General features: G+C 72.8%; 2 protein-coding genes across 4 annotated transcripts; one reads left to right on the plus strand and one right to left on the minus strand.

Annotated features, from left to right (window-relative positions):
• Positions 1–3148: 3148 nt before the first annotated feature.
• NAA40 (N-alpha-acetyltransferase 40, NatD catalytic subunit) lies at positions 3149–8986 on the minus strand. Of its 3 annotated transcripts, XR_011137143.1 has the most exons (9): positions 8815–8986; positions 5285–5380; positions 5020–5072; positions 4810–4905; positions 4345–4503; positions 4173–4256; positions 4017–4094; positions 3724–3835; positions 3244–3628 (listed from the first exon to the last, which is right to left on the minus strand). XR_011137143.1 is itself a non-coding variant. In XM_068923695.1 (8 exons), the coding sequence occupies exons 1-8, from the start codon at positions 8818–8820 to the stop codon at positions 3487–3489; spliced, it is 714 nt and encodes a 237-aa protein (XP_068779796.1). In that variant the 5' UTR covers positions 8821–8983; the 3' UTR covers positions 3149–3486. The 3 variants fall into 3 exon arrangements, 2 of the variants coding, with proteins under 2 accessions (XP_068779796.1, XP_068779797.1); XM_068923695.1 differs by lacking the exon at positions 3724–3835 and having other exon boundaries at positions 3149–3628; positions 8815–8983; XM_068923696.1 differs by lacking the exons at positions 3724–3835; positions 8815–8986 and adding an exon at positions 5876–5998 and having other exon boundaries at positions 3245–3628.
• Positions 8987–13348: 4362 nt separating this feature from the next.
• On the plus strand, positions 13349–19300 carry RCOR2 (REST corepressor 2). The gene is made up of 13 exons (XM_068923601.1): positions 13349–13539; positions 14200–14256; positions 14359–14439; positions 14552–14604; positions 14706–14867; positions 16154–16278; positions 16358–16427; positions 16502–16750; positions 17649–17726; positions 17804–17861; positions 17934–18187; positions 18632–18853; positions 19193–19300. Exons 1-13 carry the CDS (start codon positions 13407–13409, stop codon positions 19298–19300), a joined length of 1650 nt encoding a protein of 549 aa, XP_068779702.1. The 5' UTR covers positions 13349–13406.
• The last annotated feature ends 1445 nt before the right edge of the window (positions 19301–20745 follow it).

The raw sequence follows: 20745 nt of genomic DNA on the forward strand, positions 1-20745 counted from the left end.
CCCATCACTAGCTACTGCTCCTAGCACCAACCCTCATCCCCTAGCAACCACCCCCCAGAAGGGCTGAGCTTCACCATGGTAACCAAGCACCTCCCTTTCCCCCCCCCCCTTTTCCAGAGCTGTGATGTCACCCAATGACCTCAAAGTGAGGCCAGGTGACATCACCCCCAGGGACCCCGGTGTCCGGGCAGAGACAGGCAGAGACAGACAGAGCATCAAGCAGCCTTTATTAGGGGAGGGGGAGCCGGCACCCCAGTGGTCCCAGTGCAGGGCTGTGGGTGCTGATGGGGGCTCTGGTGGTCCCGGGGGGGTCCCAGCAGTCCCAGTGCAGGGTCCTGGGTGCTGACAGGGGTCCTGGTGGTCCCAGGGGGGGGGTCCCAGTGATCCCAGTGTGGGGTCCTGGGTGCTGATGAGGGCTCTGGTGGTCTTGGGGGGGGGTCCCAGTGGTCCCAGTACAGGGTCCTGGGTGCTGATGGGGGTCCCAGCAGTCCCAGCAGCGTCCCGATGGTCCCGGTGTGGGGTCCTGGGTGCTGACAGGGGTCTAGTGGGGTTCCCAGCAGAGCTGGTACAGGGTCCTGGGTGCTGATGAGGTTCCCGGTGGTTCCTAGAGGCGCTGACGGGGGTCCCAGTGGTCCGGGGGGGTCCCAGAGGTGCTGACGGGGGTCCCAGTGGTCCCAGGGGGTCACAGAGGCGCTGACGGGGGTCCCGGTGGTGTCCTAGAGGTGCTGACAGGGGTCTGGGAGGGGTCCCAGAAGCGCTGACAGGGGTCCCAGTGGTCCGGGGGGTCCCAGAGGCGCTGATGGGGGTCCCGGTGGTGTCCTAGATGTGCTGACAGGGGTCTGGGAGGGGTCCCAGAGGTGCTGATGGGGGTCCCAGTGGTCCAGGGGGTCCCAGAGGCGCTGATGGGGGTCCCGGTGGTGTCCTAGAGGTGCTGACAGGGGTCTCGGTGGCCCCGGGGGGGTCCTAGAGGCGCTGACGGGGGTCCGGGGGTCCCAGCGGTGCCGGTGCCCCCGCGGCAGCCCCGCTCCAGAGTCGCGCTGGTCCCGGGGCCTCGGTGCCGGTGCGGCGCCGGCAGAGGGTCTCGGCAGCGGCGGGGGGGTCGCGGCGGAGCGGGGGGGGGAAGGGGGGGTCACTCCCGCTTCTTGTAGTCCTCGAGGTGCGCCAGCACCCAGGCGGCCGGGCCCAGGCAGCTCAGGAACATGGCGGCGAAGCCCACGACGGTCTCCTGCGGGCAGAGCCCCGTCAGCGCCGCCGCCGCCGCCAAGGTCACCCGCCGCCCCCGCCGCCCCCCGGCCCCGGCTCCCCCCCCTCCCCGCTCCGCTGCTCACCGCGGGCCCCAGCGGCTGCTGCGGCGGCCCCGAGACGAGGCCGCGCCGGGCCGGGCCGGGCCGGGCCGCGGGGCGCAGCAGAGCGCGGGCCAGGCGGGCGGCGAGCGGCATGGCGGCGGCCAGGGCGGAAGTGGCGGCGGCTGGCGCGTCACTTCCGCCGGCGGCGGGGAGGGGGCGGAGGGAAGGAGGGGCGGGGCCGGGCGGCGAGGGCCCGCCCCCTCGCGCGCCCGCCCCCGCCTTGCCGCGGCCCCGCCCCCTCCGCGCTCGGCCCCGCCCACCTCTGCGCACCTCGGCTCGGCCCCGCCCACCTCTGCGCACCCCTGGTTCGGCCCCGCCCCCTCCGCGCTCGGCCCCGCCCACCTCTGGGCACCTCTGGCTCAGCCCCGCCCCCTCCGCGCTCGGCCCCGCCCACCTCTGCGCACCTCGGCTCGGCCCCGCCCACCTCTGGGCACCTCTGGCTCAGCCCCGCCCCCTCCGCGCTCGGCCCCGCCCACCTCGACTCGGCCCCGCCCCCTCCTGCCCCCCCCACCCCGGTCATACGTGTGCAGGCGTGCGCACCCCGGCCCCACCCGTGCCCTCCGTGTGGCCACGGCGGGTTGTTGCGTGTCCCCCCCCCCCCCGCGCCGCCAGGCCCCCGCCGCGTGCCCGTCCCACGTCCGTGCGGCTGCCTCGCCCCGCTCGCGCGCTCTCCCCGTGCCCGGCTGCGGGCGCACCTCCGCCCCCCACGCCTCGCCTGCCCGGTGGCGCGGCTCTGCGCTCGCGCGCCCTCCCCGTGTCCGGCTGGGCACGTGCCCGCGTTTGTGTGTCCCACGCGTGCCCCGCCGCGTCTCCCGGTCACGGCCTGTGGCTGCGCGTGCAGCTTGCTCACGTGTCCCCCGCACCCAGCTGTGTCCGCCTGTGTCTGTGGGTCCTGCGCGCACGCCGGGGGTGCCGTGTCCAGCCGTGTGCTCGTGGGTCCTGCCTGGAGCTGGCGGGTCCCGTGTCCCAGCACACGCCTGCACTGGCGGGTCCCGTGTCCCAGCACACGCCTGCACTGGCGGGTCCCGTGTCCCAGCACACGCCTGCACTGGCAGGTCCCGTGTCCCAGCACACGCCTGCACTGGGGGGCCCTGCTGCACGCACACACCTGCACTGGCGGGTCCCGTGTCCCAGCACACGCCTGCACTGGCGGGTCCCGTGTCCCAGCACACACCTGCACTGGGGGGCCCTGCTGCACGCACACGCCTGCACTGGCGGGTCCCGTGTCCCAGCACACGCCTGCACTGGCAGGTCCCGTGTCCCAGCACACGCCTGCACTGGTGGGCCCTGCTGCACGCACACGCCTGCACTGGCGGGTCCTGTGTCCCAGCACACGCCTGCACTGGCGGGCCCTGCTGCACGCACACGCCTGCACTGGCGGGTCCCGTGTCCCAGCACACGCCTGCACTGGGGGGCCCTGCTGCACGCACACGCCTGCACTGGCGGGTCCCGTGTCCCAGCACACGCCTGCACTGGCAGGTCCCGTGTCCCAGCACACGCCTGCACTGGGGGGCCCTGCTGCACGCACACGCCTGCACTGGCGGGTCCCGTGTCCCAGCACACGCCTGCACTGGCAGGTCCCGTGTCCCAGCACACGCCTGCACTGGCGGGTCCCGTGTCCCAGCACACGCCTGCACTGGCGGGTCCCGTGTCCCAGCACACGCCTGTAGCGCTCCCTGCTCCCCCTTGCTGGGGGGGGGGGGGAAGCAAAGCATGCTGGGACACACTGTGGGGCCACCCCAGGGCACGCTGGGAGCTCTCTTTCATGGGGGGGGCAAAAGCTGCAGGGCCTGCTGGGAAACGTAGTCCTCGCACCCCACAGGAGCCCCTCGGGGGAGCGAGGAGGGGGCCCAGGCGTCCTGCCCCCCCCCCCCCCGAGCGGGCGCCACCAGCGCGAGGCCTTGACAAAGTGTTTTTATTGGCAACGTACAAACAAAACCGAGGGGAAAGGGCCGGGGGGGGGGACGTGGGATCCCTTCGACTCCAGCGAGGTGGCAGAGAAAAAACGGGGGGAAAAACCCCAAAATAAAAAATAAAAAAGTAAAACCAACACCCAGAGGAGGCGCCGGAGGCCGCTTCCTCCCCGGGAGCTGCCCCCGCGGCGCGGCGGAGGAGGAGGAGAGGGGAGGAAGGGCGGCGCTCAGTGGCAGCAGCCGCCGCAGTGGCCGCCGGCGTGCGCCTGCTGGCCCTCGCCGAACTTGGTGCGCCGGCTGAGGATCTCGTAGGAGCAGTCGTCGCCGCAGCAGCCCGAGACGCTGGGCGACGAGTCGTCCACGTCGAACCTGCGGGCAGGGGGGCGGCGGCGGCGGCGTCAGCCCCGGGGGGCGGCGGCGGCGGGCGCGGAGCCGGCCGGCGCCGCGGGGACTCGCGCACCCACCTCTGCAGGCCGCCGTCGAGCCGCCGGCCGGCGCCGTTGGCACCGCTCCACCCAAATCTCCCCGCCATCCTAAGTCTACACCGGCCCCCTCTCGCACCACGTCGCCAGCGCGCTGCAAGACAGTCGGGCGGACGGCGGGTTACGCGGGCGAGCGCCAGCCCCGCCGCGGGGCGGCGAAGCGGAGAGCGCCCTCCCTCCCGTCCCGGGGGCAAAGAGAGGCAGGAACGGGGAGGGGGGGGGGAACCAACACACACACAAAGGGAAAAGGAGGAGAGTTTGGAGAAGGCGCTTACTGTAACGCTTCCCTGAAGAACTGGTAGGCGCCGTGATTGTGTTTAAATACCGTGAGCATGACTTTCTTCATCTGCGTGCTGGGAGGAGGAGAGCAAGCGGCGCTGAGCTCGCGCGCAGCCCCGCGCCCGGCCCGCCGCCGCCGCCGCCGCCCTCACCTGTTGGCCACGAGCTGCAGGATCTGCAGGAGGAACTTGCCCAGCCCTTTCCGCCGCACTCTGCTCTCCAGCTGCACTTCGTAGCTGAGGGGAAAGGAGGGGCAAACAAATGCGCCTCGGCCGCCGCCGCGCCGGCCGGGATCCGGCCTGCCGGGGGGAGCGAGGCACCCACCAGTAGAGGACCTCGTCGCCGCACTCGACGTCGAAGCGGAAGTGCGAGAAGGCCACGGGGCCGGCGCCGTCGTCCCGCGCCAGCAGGTACCAGGCGCGGTCGTCCGTCAGCTCCTCCCGCTTCTCCCGGTCCTTCCAGCCCCACTCGCTCTGCTCGTACCTGCGGGGAAGACGCCCGCCCGGCCCCTGAGGCCGTTTGTCCCCCCCCCCCCCCCCCCCCCGGCTCGGCCGGCCGACCGCTTGATTTTCTGCCCCGGGGCGTTACAAAAAAATCCCTTCTTGCCCTTGAAAACGGCGAGCGGGGCCGCAAGGATCGTTTTCTTGCCGCTGCAGGCGGTTTTGGGGCTGCCGCGGGATCGCCCGGAGAGCCGGAAGGGGTCTCCGGGCCGGGAGAGGTGCCGCGCGGGAGCCGAGGCGGAGGGGAGGCCGCGCCGGGAGGCTCCGGAGCCGCGGCGCCCGCACTTACAGGGTTTGCATATTGGTTTTGGTTAGCTCGAAAGCCCAGTCGACGGTCGCCCGGTCCAAGCCCGACACCCGCTTGCACTCGATGGAGACGTTCAAGCTGCGCGAGAGGGGCGGGAACGAAGCGTCTGAGCCACGCGGCGCCTCCGGGCGCGAGCCCGGCGCACGGGGCTCCCCGCCGCCGGGCCGGGCCGGCGCGGGAACGCTCCCTCACCCGTTTCTGTCGTATTTCTTAAACACCGGGAAGGCTTCTAAGGGGTCTTCGAGCTGCCGGGAGAAGACACAGAGGCAAATAACACCCCAAAAACGAGCAGCGAACGGAGACGGGCAGGCAAGGCTGCGGCCGCCGGGGAGAGCAGGCAGCACCGCGGAGAGGCGCGGCTTCCCGGCTCAAATTTCCCGTTTTCCTTTCCGTTATCCCCGCGTGGGCGAGGCAGCCCCGGGGCCAGCGGGCGCCTTTCACGGCTAGCGGCACTCACTTTGTTAGCCGCCTCCACCTTGGCGCAGACGGCGTCCATGGCAGCCCGCTCCTCCAGGCGCTTCTGTTTCTTCTCCTTGGCTTTACTTGATTTTCTCTGGGAAAAAAAGAGGATGGGGGGGTGGGGGGGTTAAAGGAAGTGCCGAGGGCTTTTCCGCAGCACCCTCTCCATCCCAGCAGCCCCGCGGCGCGCCGAACGCGGTGACCAAAGCAGCCGGGATATCCCTCGCCGGCAAGCGGACGCAGAAACTCGGCCGTTTTATAGCTATTCCTAGTCAAAGCAGGTCAACAGCAGAAGGCGCGTTTGGGGCCGGAGAGAAAGTCGTCAACGCAGCTATTTTACGTTTTTTATTAAAAAAAGCAAGCGGCATCCACAAACGGTCGGGCAGGAAGGTTGCTCTCGCTGGGCGAGACGCGGATAGGACGCGCCGCGGCCCGAGGGGCACCCGCACGCGGTTCGCTTGGGGCAAGCCTGGGAGAAAAGCGCCAGTCGCCAAGGAACCGTCGCAGCAACACCCGGCCTCCAAACCGCCGGCCGGTCGCTCGCCGCGGAGCTCCGACAGGCGGGAGCGTTAAAAAAAACCCCACATACTAAGCCAGCGCAGTTCACGTCGGGACAGCCGCTCCGCGGAGACGGGGCTGGCGCAGACGCCGGGCTGCGGGGCAAGCGCAGCGGGAAGGCTGACCCCGCGCCCCCCCGGCGCGGCCGCGCTCCGGGAGCTCCCTGCCGTCACGGCCGCCGGCTCTTCCCAGAGGGAACCGAGGCGGATTCGAGCGGCAGCGAGGGAGCGGGCGGGCTCCAGGGGTTTCCCGCAGCCAGCGGGGCGGGTGTAATGCAGCGGTTGAACGCGCCGGGCTCACGGAGTGGCTTTTACTCCCAGGGAAGCGTCCGGACGGGCCGAGGCACTCCGAGCCGCGCGGGATGCGCCGGGGACAGGGGCCAGCGCCCGGGCTGCCAGCTGGCCGCCTCCGCCACGGCTCCTCGCCGAGCGTGCCCAAACCCCGGCGGACGCTGGCGCTGCGGCTCGGCGGGCGCGCCGCGGCCGCTCGGCCTGCGCTCTCGGAAACGCTCTTTCGCCCAACACGAAGACGCATCTTCGACGAGCGCGCGAGGGAGATGGTGTCCGGCAGCAGCTCCCGTTTCTCCTCAGAACGGGAACGGCAGCACCGAGCCTCCCTGCTTGCTCTCCTTCCTCAGTTGACGGTTTGGGGGAAACGGCTTATTTGCACTCCGGCCTCTCGACGAGGAGGTTTAACAGCAAGGCAGGATGGCGACAGCCAGGACTTTTTCCTCACCAAAGCAGAGACGCAAACCTGCCGCGGACTCTCCGATCCGGAAGCAGATCCCGGGTTTCAGGCTCAGGACGCCCTGAAGCGCGCGGCGACCGGCAGAGCCCAGTGCGGAAAGCTCTCCCACCAATCTGGTAGTTCGGCAGTTCATTTTTAGGCCTGCCGTGCCACTGCGAGCAGGGAAGGCCAGGGGAAAAATCAAAGATTCTGGCAGGCTTCTTAAATTGATTTTAAGAGGTTTCGGCGGCAGGGAGCAGAGGGCGGCGCGTGCCTGCAAACAGGGTCTGGATCCGGAGGCACGCTGCAGCGAGGAGCAACTTGGGATTCGCAGGGCAACGTGAATTCCTCAGCATCACCTTGCCTAAAACCAAGGGTAAAAAACCCCAAGAAACCACGATGTCGCAGGAGAAACGCTCACAAATACCGCTGACACGTCCCTGGTTGGGAACGGGATGGGGCGAGCCTCTCTGCGAAGGCAAAGCCGCCCTCGCTGCCGTGCGGTCAGTCGCCCGGGATGGGGAAATTAAAGTGCTTTTGGCTCAGGAACGCATTTGGAGCATCGCTTTTTCCTCGCTCACCGCCGTGCCACAACTCCAGTGAAGCCGGTCCCGGACACCGGCCCCGGCGCGGCGCAAAGAGCAACCGTCTCGACTGCCCCAAAAGTCTCCCCTGGGGCTCACGCCCGGCGCCGCAGGGCAACGTCTTCACCAGCCCGGCTCCCGGTTTGGGCTCCGTCCGGTCGCAGCAAAGCTCGCGCCGTGCCGAGCGCCTCGGCGGCGGGGAGCAGACCCTCCTCCCGGATCCCGCGCTGGGAACTCCTGCCTGCGTTCCCTCAGGGCCGCAGGGCGCTCGCTTTGCCCCCCGCCGTGCCCCTTTTTTTTGGCGGTTCGCTTCCCTCCTCCAGGAGGATCCCTCTCGAGCACCTCCTGCCGTCGTCCTCCTCCCGTGAGGGCCGGTTCTCCCGTCTCCAAAACGCCGGCTGTCCCCGCATCACCCCAGCGCCCCTCGGCATCCCGGCGGGTCCCCCCGGTTCTCCCAGCAAACGCCTCCGCGGCCGGCAGCTCCTCGTCCCGGCTCCCACCCGCGCTGTCCCGGCATGACCCCGGCGCCCTCCGGACGGCCTCTTCCTGCTCGATGCCTCAAGTGCCTCCCTTTCGGCCCCGAAACTTCACACTGACCCCCGGCAGCACCCCTCAGCCACCGCCTTTCCCTACGTCCACCCTGACCCCCGCTCTCGCCCCACAGAGCTGCATCCCCCATCACAAGCCCCAAATTTCTCTCTCTTCCCCACCACCGCTGACTCCTCTCAGGCCCGCGCAGGGTTCCCCTGATCCCGCTGTCCTCCACAGACCCCCAATCCCCCTCTTGAACCTCCAAATCGCCCTGGAGCACCCCAAATCGCCATCCTTCCCCCCAGACACTCCCAAAACCCCTCAGACCTCCAAATGCTCCCTGGAGCACCCAAAATTCCTGTCCTCCCCCCAACAAGCCCCCAACCACTCTTCAGGCATCCAGATTCCCACATTTCCAATCTAGACCCCCAAAGGTGCCCCCCAGGACCTCCAAATTCTCCCCACAGCATCCCAAATTCCCACATTCCTCACATGTGCCCCAAAGCCCCCCTTCGACCCCTAAAGGCCCCCCCAGACCTCCAAACTCTCCCCAGAGCACCCCAAATACCCATTCTTTCCTTCTCAAGCCCCCATAAACTCTCCCCACAGGGTCCCAAATACCAAGCCTTGCCCTATGCCCCCCCCAGGACCCCTCAACTCACCCCACACCCCCCCAATCCCAACTCTCCCCCCACAGACTCCCCCCAGGACCCCTAAACTCCCCTATTAGCCCCCAGTCCCAGCCCTCCTGCCATAGACCCCCCCAGGACCCCTCAACTGCCCCATTAGGCCCCAGTCCCAGTCCTCCCCCAACAGACCCCCCCCCCAGGACCTCTAAACTCCCCCATAGCTCCCAATCCCAGCCCTCCCCCCACGAGCCCTCAACTCCCCCCCAGCCCCAGCCCTCCCCCCACAAATCCCTCAAATTCTCCCCACAGCCCCCAGTCCCAACGCTTCGGGCACCCCCGGGCCCCCTAAACTCCCCCCACGGCCCCCCCACCCCGACCCGTCTCCTCAGCCTCCCCCCCCCCAAACAGCCCCCCCCCACCAGCGGCCTACCCCCACGCCGCTCCTCCCCCCTTCCCCTCAGGACGGCCCGGTCCCCCCCCCGCGGCGCGGCCCCACTCACCCCCATGGCGGCGGCGGGGCGGGGGCGCGGGGGGACTGAGGGCGCCCGCGGGAGCGCGCCCTATATATAGGGGGGGGGGGAGGAGCGCGACGAGCGCGAGCCTCCGGCCGCCCAGCGCGCCACTGCGCCTGCGCGCCGGGTGGGCGGGGGGAGCGCCGCCGCGCGCGCAGCCGCGGGGAGGGGAGGGCGGGGAGGCGGGGCCGCCTCGGCTCCGCCTCCGCGCATGCGCCGCGGTGGGTTTGGCGGGCGGCGGGGTGGGTGAGCGGGTGGGTGGGAGGGGGAGGGCGGTGCGGCGCGCGCCGGCCGGCGGCGCCAACGGTCGGGCGCGTGGCGGCGCCGCTGGGCGCGAAGGCGGCTGGGCGCTGATTGGCCGGGAGGGCTGAGGGCGGGAGAGCGGGCGGCCCCGCCCCGCGCTCTGAGGGGCTGCTGCGCGGTCTCCCCACAGCTGCCCCACGGCTGCCCCACAGCTGCTCCATTCCTGCCCCACAGCTGCCCCACGGCTGCCCCACAGCTGCCCCACAGCTGCTCCATTCCTGCCCCACAGCTGCCCCACGGCTGCCCCACGGCTGCCCCACAGCTGCTCCATTCCTGCCCCACAGCTGCCCCACGGCTGCCCCACAGCTGCCCCATGGCTGCCCTACGGCTGCCCCATTCCTGCCCCATTCCTGCCCCATTCCTGCCCCACAGCTGCCCTACGGCTGCCCCACGGCTGCCCCATTCCTGCCCCACAGCTGCCCCACCGCTGCCCCATTCCTGCCCCACGGCTGCCCCACAGCTGCCCCATTCCTGCCCCACAGCTGCTCCATTCCTGCCCCACAGCTGCCCCACGGCTGCCCCACAGCTGCCCCATTCCTGCCCCACAGCTGCCCCACGGCTGCCCCATTCCTGCCCCACAGCTGCCCCATTCCTGCCCCATTCCTGCCCCACGGCTGCCCCATTGCTGCCCCATTCCTGCCCCACGGCTGCCCCATTCCTGCCCCACAGCTGCCCCATTCCTGCCCCATGGCTGCCCTATAGCTGCCCCATTGCTGCCCCATTCCTGCCCTACGGCTGCCCTACAGCTGCCCCATGACAGCCCCACGGCTGCCCCACGGCTGCCCCACAGCTGCCCCACGGCAGCCCCATTCCTGCCCCACGCCGCCCCACGGCTGCCCCACAGATGCCCTACAGCTGCCTCATGACAGCCCCATTCCTGCCCCACGGCTGCCCCATGACAGCCCCACGGCTGCCCCATTCCTGCCCCACAGCTGCCCCACGGCTGCCCCATTCCTGCCTCATGACAGCCCCATTCCTGCCCCATTGCTGCCCCATTCCTGCCTCATGACAGCCCCATTCCTGCCCCACGGCTGCCCCATTCCTGCCCCATGACAGCCCCATTGCTGCCCCATTGCTGCCCCACGGCTGCCCTACAGCTGCCCCACTGCCCGCCCCTCTGCCCCACAGCCTGACCCACTGCCCCAGGTCCAGCCCCATAGCCCCCAGCCCCGCCTGCCCCCCATCTCCCCACAGCGCCGGGCGCGACGCCGCGGAGACCGACGCAGCGGTGAGCCCCACACGCATGTGCGCCGGGAGCGGGGCAGGCGGGGGGCAGCCCCACGGCCGCGGGGGAGCGCATCCCCTCGCACACGCGTGTCCCCCTGCCCCACACGCGTGTGCGCCGGGAGAGGGGGCAGGCGGGGGGCAGCCCCACGGCCGCGGGGGAGCGCATCCCCTCGCACACGGGTGTCCCCCTGCCCCACACGCGTGTGCGCCGGGAGAGGGGGCAGGCGGGGGGCAGCCCCACGGCCGCGGGGGAGCGCATCCCCTCGCACACGCGTGTCCCCCTGCCCCACACGCGTGTGTGCCGGGAGAGGGGGCAGGCGGGGGGCAGCCCCACGGCCGCGGGGGAGCGCATCCCCTCGCACACGCGTGTCCCCCTGCCCCACACGCGTGTGTGCCGGGAGAGGGGGCAGGCGGGGGGCAGCCCCACGGCCGCGGGGGAGCGCATCCCCTCGCACACGCGTGTCCCCCTGCCCCACACGCGTGTGCGCCGGGAGAGGGGGCAGGCGGGGGGCAGCCCCACGGCTGGCCAAGGAGAGTGTCCTGCTCACACACACGTGCCCCCGACGACACCGCGGCCGAGCACACGCGTGTGCGCGCCCCCCTGCTCCCCCCCCACCCCGCGGGCTGTGTGCGCGTTGGGGGGCACGGACCCCCCCGGCCCCACGGCGGCCCCACGGCGGCGGCGGCGCCTTTGTGCGCGCACAATGCCGGGCAGATGGCATCTGCCCCCCCCCCCCCGGCTCTTTGTTCGGCTCCGGGCAGCGCCGGGAGACGGGGAGGGGACGGCGCCGCACACGCGTGTGCATGCACACGTGTGGCACACGCGTGTGCGTGAACCCCCCCCGCCCCACTGGCGTGGGGCCGCCCACGGAAAGCGTTCGCAGGGGAACAGCAGCCCGGCGCCTCACACGGCGCCTCGCACGGCCCCGCCGCCTCCCTGTCCTGGGGCGCGCGCGACACGCGTGCACCGCGACACGTGTGCGCCATGAGCCGTGTGCACCACGACTCGTGTGCACCGTGACCCGTGTGCGCCGCACAACCCGTGTGCGCCGCGCCCCGTGTGCGCCATGAGCCGTGTGCACCGCGACCCGTGTGCGCCGTGTCCCATGTGCGCCGCACGACCCGTGTGCGCCGCGACCCGTGTGCGCCGTGTCCCATGTGCACCGCACGACCCGTGTGCACCGCGACCCGTGTGCGCCGTGTCCCATGTGCGCCGCACGACCCGTGTGCACCGCGACCCGTGTGCACCGCGACCCGTGTGCGCCGTGTCCCATGTGCGCCGTGTCCCATGTGCGCCGCACGACCCATGTGCACCGTGACCCGTGTGCGCCGCGACCCGTGTGCGCCGTGTCCCATGTGCGCCGCACGACCCGTGTGCACCGCGACCCAACCCGCCCGCCCCCCCGCCCCGGCACTGGCCGCAGGTGCGCGCGGCGTCTCGCACGGACACACGCAGGTTTGGCACCGACCCGTGCGGGGCTCGCACGGACCCACGTGGGTTTGCACGGACCCGTGCGGTTTTGCACGGACCTTCATGGCTTCGCACGGCCCCGTGTGGATTTGCACGGCCCCGTGTGGATTTGCACGGACCCGTGTGGATTTGCACAGACCTGTGTGGGTTTGCACGGCCCCGTGCGGGATTTCCACGGACCCGTGTGTGTTTGCACAGACCTGTGTGGGTTTGCACGGCCCCGTGCGGGATTTCCACGGACCCGTGTGTGTTTGCACGCCCCGTGTGGGGTCTGCATGGATCATCATGGCTTTGCACGGACCCATATGGGATTTGCACGGCCCCGTGTGGGACTTGCACGTCCCTTCATGGCTTTGCACGCCCCCATGCGGGATTTGCATGGCCCCGTGCGGGATTTGCACGCCCCGTGTGGGGTCTGCATGGATCATCATGGCTTTGCACGGCCCCGTGTGGGTTTGCACGGCCCTGTGCGGGATTTGCACGCCCCGTGTGGGATTTGCACGTCCCTTCATGGCTTTGCACGGCCCCGTGTGGGTTTGCACGGCCCCGTGTGGGATTTGCACGCCCCGTGCGGGATTTGCACGGCCCCGTGTGGGTTTGCACGGCCCCGTGTGGGACTTGCACGTCCCTTCATGGCTTTGCACGGCCCCGTGTGGGTTTGCACGGCCCCGTGCGGGATTTGCACGGCCCCATGAGGGATTTGCATGCCCCGTGCAGGATTTGCATGACCCCATGCGGGATTTGCACGGCCCCGTGTGGGTTTGCACGGCCCCGTGCGGGATTTGCACGCCCCGTGCGGGATTTGCACGGCCCCGTGTGGGTTTGCACGGCCCCGTGCGGGATTTGCACGCCCCGTGCGGGATTTGCACGGCCCCATGTGGGTTTGCACGGCCCCGTGCGGGATTTGCACGCCCCGTGCGGGGTCTGCACGTCCCCTCATGGCTTCGCCCGGCCCCGCGCGGGATCCCACGGCCCCTCGCGGCTCGGCGCGGCCGGCAGGGCGCCCGGGGGGGTGGGGGCCGGCGGGCCGGCCGGGGCCGGGGTCCCTCGCCGCCCCCCCGGCGGGGTGGGCGCCCCGCGCGGCTGGCCGGGGGCCGGCGGAGGGGTACGGCGGGGGGGCCGGTGCTGAGGCCGGGGGAGCTGGAACTACTTTAGCGCCGGGCGAGCGGCAGGAGCCGCCGCCGCCGCTCATTGTGTGCGGTGCCGCCGCGTCGCCGGCCGGCTGCCCCCTGCCCGCCCCCCCCCCCCCGGCCTTTTGTTTTGGACCCGTCCGGGCCGTTTGGGTCATTTTCAGCATTTTGGGTTTTTTTTTTTTTTTTTTGGGGGGGGGGTCTCAGCTGAAGGACAAGGGGGGGGGGCGTCCGTCCATCCGTCCGTCCGCCCGGCGGCGTGGGAGCGGCACCGTCCCCCCCCCCGTCCCCCCCACCCCAGCTCCGAGGGGAGCCGGGCGCCAAGTTCGGCATGGGGGAGCGGGCGGCAGCGTGGGACCGGCGGGGCTGAGCCCGGCCCGGGGGGGTCCCGGCCCCACGGCGAGGTGGGGGGGGGCGGCGGCGGGCAGGGGGGGCAGCGGCCCGGCGAAATGCCGTCGGCCACGGACAGATCCGGGCCGGCCTCCGGGATCCTGTCCAGGAGCCGAGCGAAATCGGCGGCCCCCAACGGCAGCCACCAGCCCAACTCGGAGGAGGAGACCAGCGAGGACGAGCAGGCGCGCGGTGAGTGGGCCGGGGCCGCGGCACGCGTGGGCGCCCGGCACGCCGCCCGCCCGGCACGCGTGTCCCGGCCCGCCCGAACGCACGCGCGCCGCGCCTCGCCCACACGCCTCGCACACGTGTGTGCGCCGCGGAGTGGGGGGGGGGGCGACACGCCGGGCCGCCACACGCGTGCCGCCGGCCACGCGCGCGAACCCGGCGGAGGCTGGCGGCGGGGGGGGGGGTGTCGCGCTCGTCACACGCGTGACGAGCGGAGCGGGGGGCACCCACCCGCGCGCCGGACACGCGTGTGCGGGGCGCGGCGGCGGGTTGGGGGGGGGGGGGGGCGCGACCCGCAGCCGAACAAAGAGCCGGGGCCGGCGCTCCAGCCCCATTGTCCCCTGAGCCCGCGTGTGTGCTGCCTCCCGGCTTTGTCTGCCTCCTCCTCCTCCTCCTCCTCCTCCTGCCCCGCCGGGACCCAGGCGATCGGTGGCCCCCGGGGAGGCGGTTGCAGGGGGGGGACACACACACGCGTGCACCGCGACTCGGGGCGCCCCGTCCCCGCGGCTGTCACCGCCGCCGGCGGCCGGTTGGGGGCCGGGGCTGGGGCGGGGGGGGGGGGCGTCCCCATGCCCCGCCGCCCCCCCGCCGCGCCGACGCGCCCCCCGCTCTCTCCCCTCGCAGACAGCATGATCCGGGTGGGCGCCGACTACCAGGCCGTGATCCCCGAGTGCAAACCAGGTACGGCCGGGGCGGTGGGACTTGTGTGTGGGGGGGTGGTCTGGGCGGCGAGACCCCCCCCCCGAACCCGGCCGCCGCGCTCACCCCACCGTCTCGCCCCAGAGAGCCCCGCGCGCTACAGCAACAAGGAGCTGAAGGGGATGCTGGTGTGGTCGCCCAACCACTGCGTGTCCGACGCCAAACGTGAGCACCCGCCGCCGGGGTCGCGGCTGCGGTCGGCGGGGGGGGGACGGGGGGGGACGGGGGGGGACGGACGACCCCGGCCCACCCTGACGCCGTCTTTCTCGCCCTGCAGTCGACAAGTACATCGCGATGGCCAAGGACAAGCACGGCTACAACATCGAGCAGGTACGGCGGCCGGCCCTGGGCGCCCCCCACCCCACCCCAGGCCGGGTCCCCGGCCCGCGCCGGCCCCCTCACCCGCCGGCCCGCTGCCCCCCGCCCCGCAGGCGCTGGGCATGCTGCTCTGGCACAAGCACGACGTGGAGAAGTCGCTGGCCGACCTGGCCAACTTCACGCCCTTCCCGGACGAGTGGACGGTGGAGGACAAGGTGCTTTTCGAGCAAGCGTTCAGCTTCCACGGCAAGAGCTTCGCTCGCATCCAGCAGATGGTAGGTGCCCGCCAGCGCCGGATAGGCCCCCCCGGACACCTGGGCCCCGCGCGCGGTGCCCGTCGCCCACCCTCCCACCAGCGGAGCTGCGCCCGGGGGGGTTCGCCCTCCCATGTCTGCCAGCGCTCCCTCCCCGTGCCCCCAAAACCCCGCAGATGGCATCGGTCCTCGTCCCCTCCGGTCACCCCGGACAGACGGTACCTACCGCTGCCCCCCCCCCCGGGCAGATGGTACCTGCCGCCGCTGGGCCTCTCCCTGCGGCCGTGGGCAGATGGTGCCACCGCCTGCCGGGGGGGCCCCGCGGAGCCAGCTGGTATGGCCGTCCTGTGACCCCCCCCAGCTAGGAGATGGTACGTGCCACCTCGGCCCCCCCCAGCTAGGAGATGGTACCTGCCACCCTGTGACCCCCCCATCTATAAGATGGTACGTGCCACCCCGTGAGCCCCTCCTCCCACACACCTGGGAGATGGTACGTGCCACCCTGTGACCCCCCCCAGCTAGGAGATGGTACGTGCCAAAATATGACCCCCCCCCCACCCACCATGGTGCATGACCCCCCCAGCTAGGAGATGGTACATGCCACCCTGTGACCCCCCCCCCACCAGCTAGGCAATGGTAGGTGCCAACATGCCCCCTCCCACAGCTGGCACATGCCACTGCACCCCCCCCACCAGCTGGTGCATCCTGAGCTCCCCCACATCCCCCCACAGGTGGTACCCCCCCACTGCCCCCCCCACCTGCGGGTGGGCCTCCCCCCGCGCGCCCCCAGCAGTGGCACCTGCCACCAGACACCCCCGGGATGACACCCGGCACCTCCCTGCGCCCCCCCCCAATCTGGGGGTGGTACATCCCATGCGCCCCCCGCAATTCCCAGGGTGGTACGTCCCATGCACACACCCCCCCCCCACATCTAGGGCTGGCAGGTCCCACGTGCCCCCCCCGGGGGTGGTACGTCCCATGCACCCCCCCCCCCACACATCTAGGGCTGGCAGGTCCCACGTGCCCCCCCCGGGGGTGGTACGTCCCATGCACCCCCCCCCACATCTAGGGCTGGCAGGTCCCACGTGCCCCCCCCGGGGGTGGTACGTCCCATGCACCCCCCCACCCCACACATCTAGGGCTGGCAGGTCCCACGTGCCCCCCATTCCCAGCATGGCACATCCCACGGGCCCCCACGTCTAGGGCTGGCACCTCCCACGTCCCCCCCACTCCAGGGGGGGGGGCTGTGTCCCCTGCGCCCCCCCCGCCGCCGGCCCGGCCCCGACACCCCCCGCCGCCGCCCGCAGCTGCCCGACAAGCTGATCCCCAGCCTGGTCAAGTACTACTACTCGTGGAAGAAGACGCGGAGCCGCACCAGCGTCATGGACCGCCAGGCCCGGCGCCTGCTGGGCAAGAAGGAGCGCGAGGACAGGTGAGCGCGGGGGGCGCGGGGCCGGGGGGGGCCGGGGGGGCGCCCCGCCGCCCCCCGCGCTCACCCCGCCGCCCCCCAGCAACGACGAGGCCGAGGAGGGCCGCGGCGCCAGCGAGGGCGAGTTCGACGCCCCCGAGCCCAGGAAGGAGGTGAGGGGCTGGAGCGGGGCGGGGGGGGGGTCCCACCGCCGCCGCCGCTCACCCCACGCCCGCCGCCCCCGCAGCCCAGCTACCCCAAGGCGGCGGCGGGCGGGCGCGCGGGGCCCGGCGGCGGCGGCGGCGGGGCGGCGGCGGCGGGGCGCAAGGAGGCGCAGCTCTCGCAGTACCGGCACCACGCGCTGCGGCAGCGCCGGCGGCCGCCCAAGGGCATGCACCTGAGCCGCGAGGACGTCGCCGGCCTCTCCGCCAACCCCGACCTGGGCACGCTGGCCCTGCGCCAGCTCGACTGCCAGCTCGTCTCCCTCAAGCGACAGGTAACCCCCCGCCGCCACCCCGCTGCTGGCCGCGGTGACGTCCCGCTGCTGGTCACGGTGACACACCGCTGGCCGCGGTGACAGCCTGCTCCTGGCTGTGGTGACACCCCGCTGGCCACGGTGACACCCTGCTAGCCACGGTGACGCCCCGCTGGCCGCGGTGATGCCCCGCTACTCATGGTGACACCTCACTAGCCACGGTGACACTCTGCTGGCCACAGTGACGCCCCGCTACTCATGGTGACACCCCACTGGCCATGGTGACCCCCCCCCAGCAGCCCCAGTGACAACTCACCGGCCCCAATGACCCTCCTGCTGGCCCCGGTGACGCCCCCGCTGGCCACCTTGACCCTGCAGCTGGCCCTAGCAATGCCCCACTGGCCCCGGTGACCCCCCTGCCGGCCCCGGTGACCCCCCCCGGCCCCGGTGACGCCCCCGCTGGCCACCTTGACCCTGCAGCTGGCCCTAGCAATGCCCCACTGGCCCCGGTGACCCCCCTGCCAGCCCCGGTGACCCCCCTGCCGGCCCTGGTGACCCCCCCCCGGCCCCAATGACCCCCCCCGGCCCCAATGACCCCCCCGCTGGCCACCTTGACCCTGCAGCTGGCCCTAGCAATGCCCCACTGGCCCCGGTGACCCCCCTGCCAGCCCCGGTGACCCCCCTGCCGGCCCTGGTGACCCCCCCCCGGCCCCAATGACCCCCCCCGGCCCCAATGACCCCCCCGCTGGCCACCTTGACCCTGCAGCTGGCCCTAGCAATGCCCCACTGGCCCCGGTGACCCCCCTGCCAGCCCCGGTGACCCCCCTGCCAGCCCCGGTGACCCCCCTGCCGGCCCCGGTGACCCCCCTGCCGGCCCCGGTGACCCCCACTGGCCCCGGTGACGCCCGCCTCCCCCTAGGTGCAGTGCATCAAGCAGATCAACAGCAGCCTCAAGCAAGCCCTGGACGGCGGCATCGAGGCGCTGCGGCCGCCCGAGGTGCGTGAGGGACGTCGGGGACGGGCCCGCGCCCCCCCCACCCCGCCGCCCCCCCCTCACCGCCCCCCTCCCCGCAGGGCAACGGCAAGTTCAACTCCCGCTGGACCACGGACGAGCAGCTGCTGGCGGTGCAGGGTGAGTGCGGGGCGAGGCGGGGGGCGGCGCGGCCCCCCGGCCCGGCCCCGCTCACGCCGCGCCGCCCCGCAGCCATCCGCCGCTACGGCCGCGACTTCCAGGCCGTGGCCGGCGTCATCGGCAACAAGACGCTGGCCCAGGTCAAGACCTTCTTCGTCAGCTACCGGCGCCGCTTCAACCTCGACCAGGTGCTGCGGGAGTGGGAGGCCGAGCGCGGAGGCCCCCCGCCGCCCCGCGCCTCCCCGCCGCCCCCCGCCGCCCCCCGCCAGCCCCCCCCGCCGCCGCAGCCGCAGCAGGAGGAGGAGGAGGAGGAGGAGGAGGAGGAGGTGAGCGCTTCTGGCCCCGGTCCTGGTCCCAGCCTCAGCCCTGGCCCCAGTCCCAGTCCTGTCCAGGTCCTGCTTCTCCTCCCAGCCCTGGCCCCGTCCCAGTCCTAGCCCAGTACTGGTCCCAGTCCCAGCCCAGTACTGGTCCCAGTCCCAGCCCTGGTCTCACTCCCAGCCCAGGCCCCCGTCCCAGCCCTGGTCCCAGTCCCAGCCCTGGTCCCAGTCCCAGCCCAGGCCCCCGTCCCAGCCCAGCCCTGGTCTCACTCCCAGCCCAGGCCCCCGTCCCAGTCCCAGTTCCAGCCCTGGTCCCCAACCCAGTCCCAGTACTGGTCCCAGTCTCAGCCCTGGTCTCCCAGCCCTGGTCTCCGTCCTGGTCCCAGTCTCGCTCCCCGTCCCGGTCCTGGTCCCGGTCCCGGTCCGGTCCCTGACGCCGCCTCTCGCCCACAGGTGCAGATCACGGCAGTGTCGCGCCCGGCCCCGGCGGCAGCGGCCCCCCCGGCGGCGACCCCCTCGCGGCCGCCGCAGCCCCCGCCGCTGCTGCGCCCGGCGCTGCCGGCCGCCCCGGTGCTGCCGCGGCCGCCGCCACCGCTGCAGCAGGGCCGCGTCCTGCCGCCGCGGCCGCCGCTCAACCCGCCGCCGCCGCCGCTCATCCGCCCCGCCCCCGCCGCCGCCGCCCGGCCCCGCCCCCCCGCGCCCGGCCCCGCCCCCGCGCCCGCCGCCCCCGCCCCTCCCTGACCGTCGCCGGGCTCTAGCCCCGCCCCTCTCTGCGCGCGATAGGCTCTGGCCGCGCCCCCTCTCTGCGCGCGCCGGGTTCCAGCCCCGCCCCTCTCTGCGCGCGATAGGCTCTGGCCGCGCCCCCTCTCTGCGCGCGCCGGGTTCCGGCCCCGCCCCTCTGCGCGCGCCGGGTTCCGGCCCCGCCCCTCTCTGAGCTCGCCGAGTTCCAGCCCCGCCCCTCTCTGAGCTCGCCGGGTTCCGGCCCCGCCCCTCTCTGAGCTCGCCGGGTTCCAGCCCCGCCCCTCTGCGCGCGCCGGGTTCCGGCCCCGCCCCTCTCTGAGCTCGCCGAGTTCCAGCCCCGCCCCTCTGCGCGCGCCGGGTTCCGGCCCCGCCCCTCTTTGAGCTCGCCGGGTTCCGGCCCCGCCCCTCTGCGCGCGCCGGGTTCTGGCCCCGCCCCTCTGTGCGCGCGATAGGCTCTGGCCGCGCCCCCTCTCTGCGCGCGCCGGGTTCCAGCCCCGCCCCTCTGCGCGCGCCGGGTTCCGGCCCCGCCCCTCTCTGAGCTCGCCGGGTTCCGGCCCCGCCCCTCTGCGCGCGCCGGGTTCCGGCCCCGCCCCCGCCTGCTGCTGGGCCGGGGGCCGCGCGGCCCCGGGGGGGCAGCGGTACCGGGGGGGCGGCGGCCCCGGGGGGGCAGCGGTACCGGGCGGGGGGGGCGGTACCGGGCGGGGGGGGGCGGGCCGCCCCGGACGCGTTTGCAATAAAGGTATTTTACTAGAGGCGGCTGCGAGCGCTGGGGCGCCGGGCCGGGCCGGAGGGAGCCCCGGGCCCGCGCGGAGCCAGGGAGGCGACGGATCTTTCTGGAAAGTTTTTAATCTAGAACCTGGAAAATCTACAGCGAGCGCCGGCCGGGGGGACGGGGCCAGCGGGCGCTGCGCCCCCGGGGGGCCACGGTACCCCGGCGTGTCGGTACCCCTGGGGTAACAACCGTCCCTGGGGTGACAGTACCCCCAGGTGCCCCCCTGGGTAACAACTGCCCCCGGAGTATCGGTACCCCCTGGGGTAACAACCGTCCCTGGGGTGACAGTACCCCCAGGGTAACAACTGCCCCCGGGGTATCAGTACCCCCTGGGGTAACAACCATCCCTGGGGGGTGACAGTACCCCCAGGGTAACAACCGCCCCTGGGGGTGACAGTACCCCCAGGGGTAACAACCATCCCTGGGGTGACAGTACCCCCAGGGTAACAACCGCCCCTGGAGGTGACAGTACCCCCAGGGGTAACAACCATCCCCGGGGTGACTACCCCCAGGGTAACAACCGCCCCTGGGGGTGACAGTACCCCCTGGGGTAACAACCATCCCCGGGGTGACAGTACCCCCAGGGTAACAACCGCCCCTGGGGGTGACAGTACCCCCTGGGGTAACAACCATCCCCGGGGTGACAGTACCCCCAGGGTAACAACCGCCCCTGGGGTATCAGTACCCCCTGGGGTAATGACTGTCCCGAGGGTAACGGCACCCCTGGGTGCTGCCCCCCTGACCAGCGAGGGCAGGAGGGCAGCAGTGACGGGGGAGGGGGGCCCCAAGGGGGGCAGGGGACCCCCCCGAGGTATGTACAGGGCGGGCCGGGCCCCCCCACCCCGCGCGGGGCCCAGGCGTCCGGGCGCCCCGGGGGCTACAGCAGGTCAAAGGGGGCGACCCCCGCGGGGGGGCCCGGCCCCCGGCAGCAGCAGAACCCCCCGGGAGCGGGGCTGTTCCTGAGTGAGGGGGGCCAAGGCGAGGCGGGCGCCCGGCGGCCCCCTAAGGCTCCGGGACGTCCCCACGGGGTCCGGGGACAGCCGCCACGTCCCCA

This window comes from Struthio camelus, chromosome 35, assembly GCF_040807025.1.
Source record: "Struthio camelus isolate bStrCam1 chromosome 35, bStrCam1.hap1, whole genome shotgun sequence".
In the NCBI taxonomy this organism is placed as follows: Eukaryota; Metazoa; Chordata; class Aves; order Struthioniformes; family Struthionidae; genus Struthio; species Struthio camelus.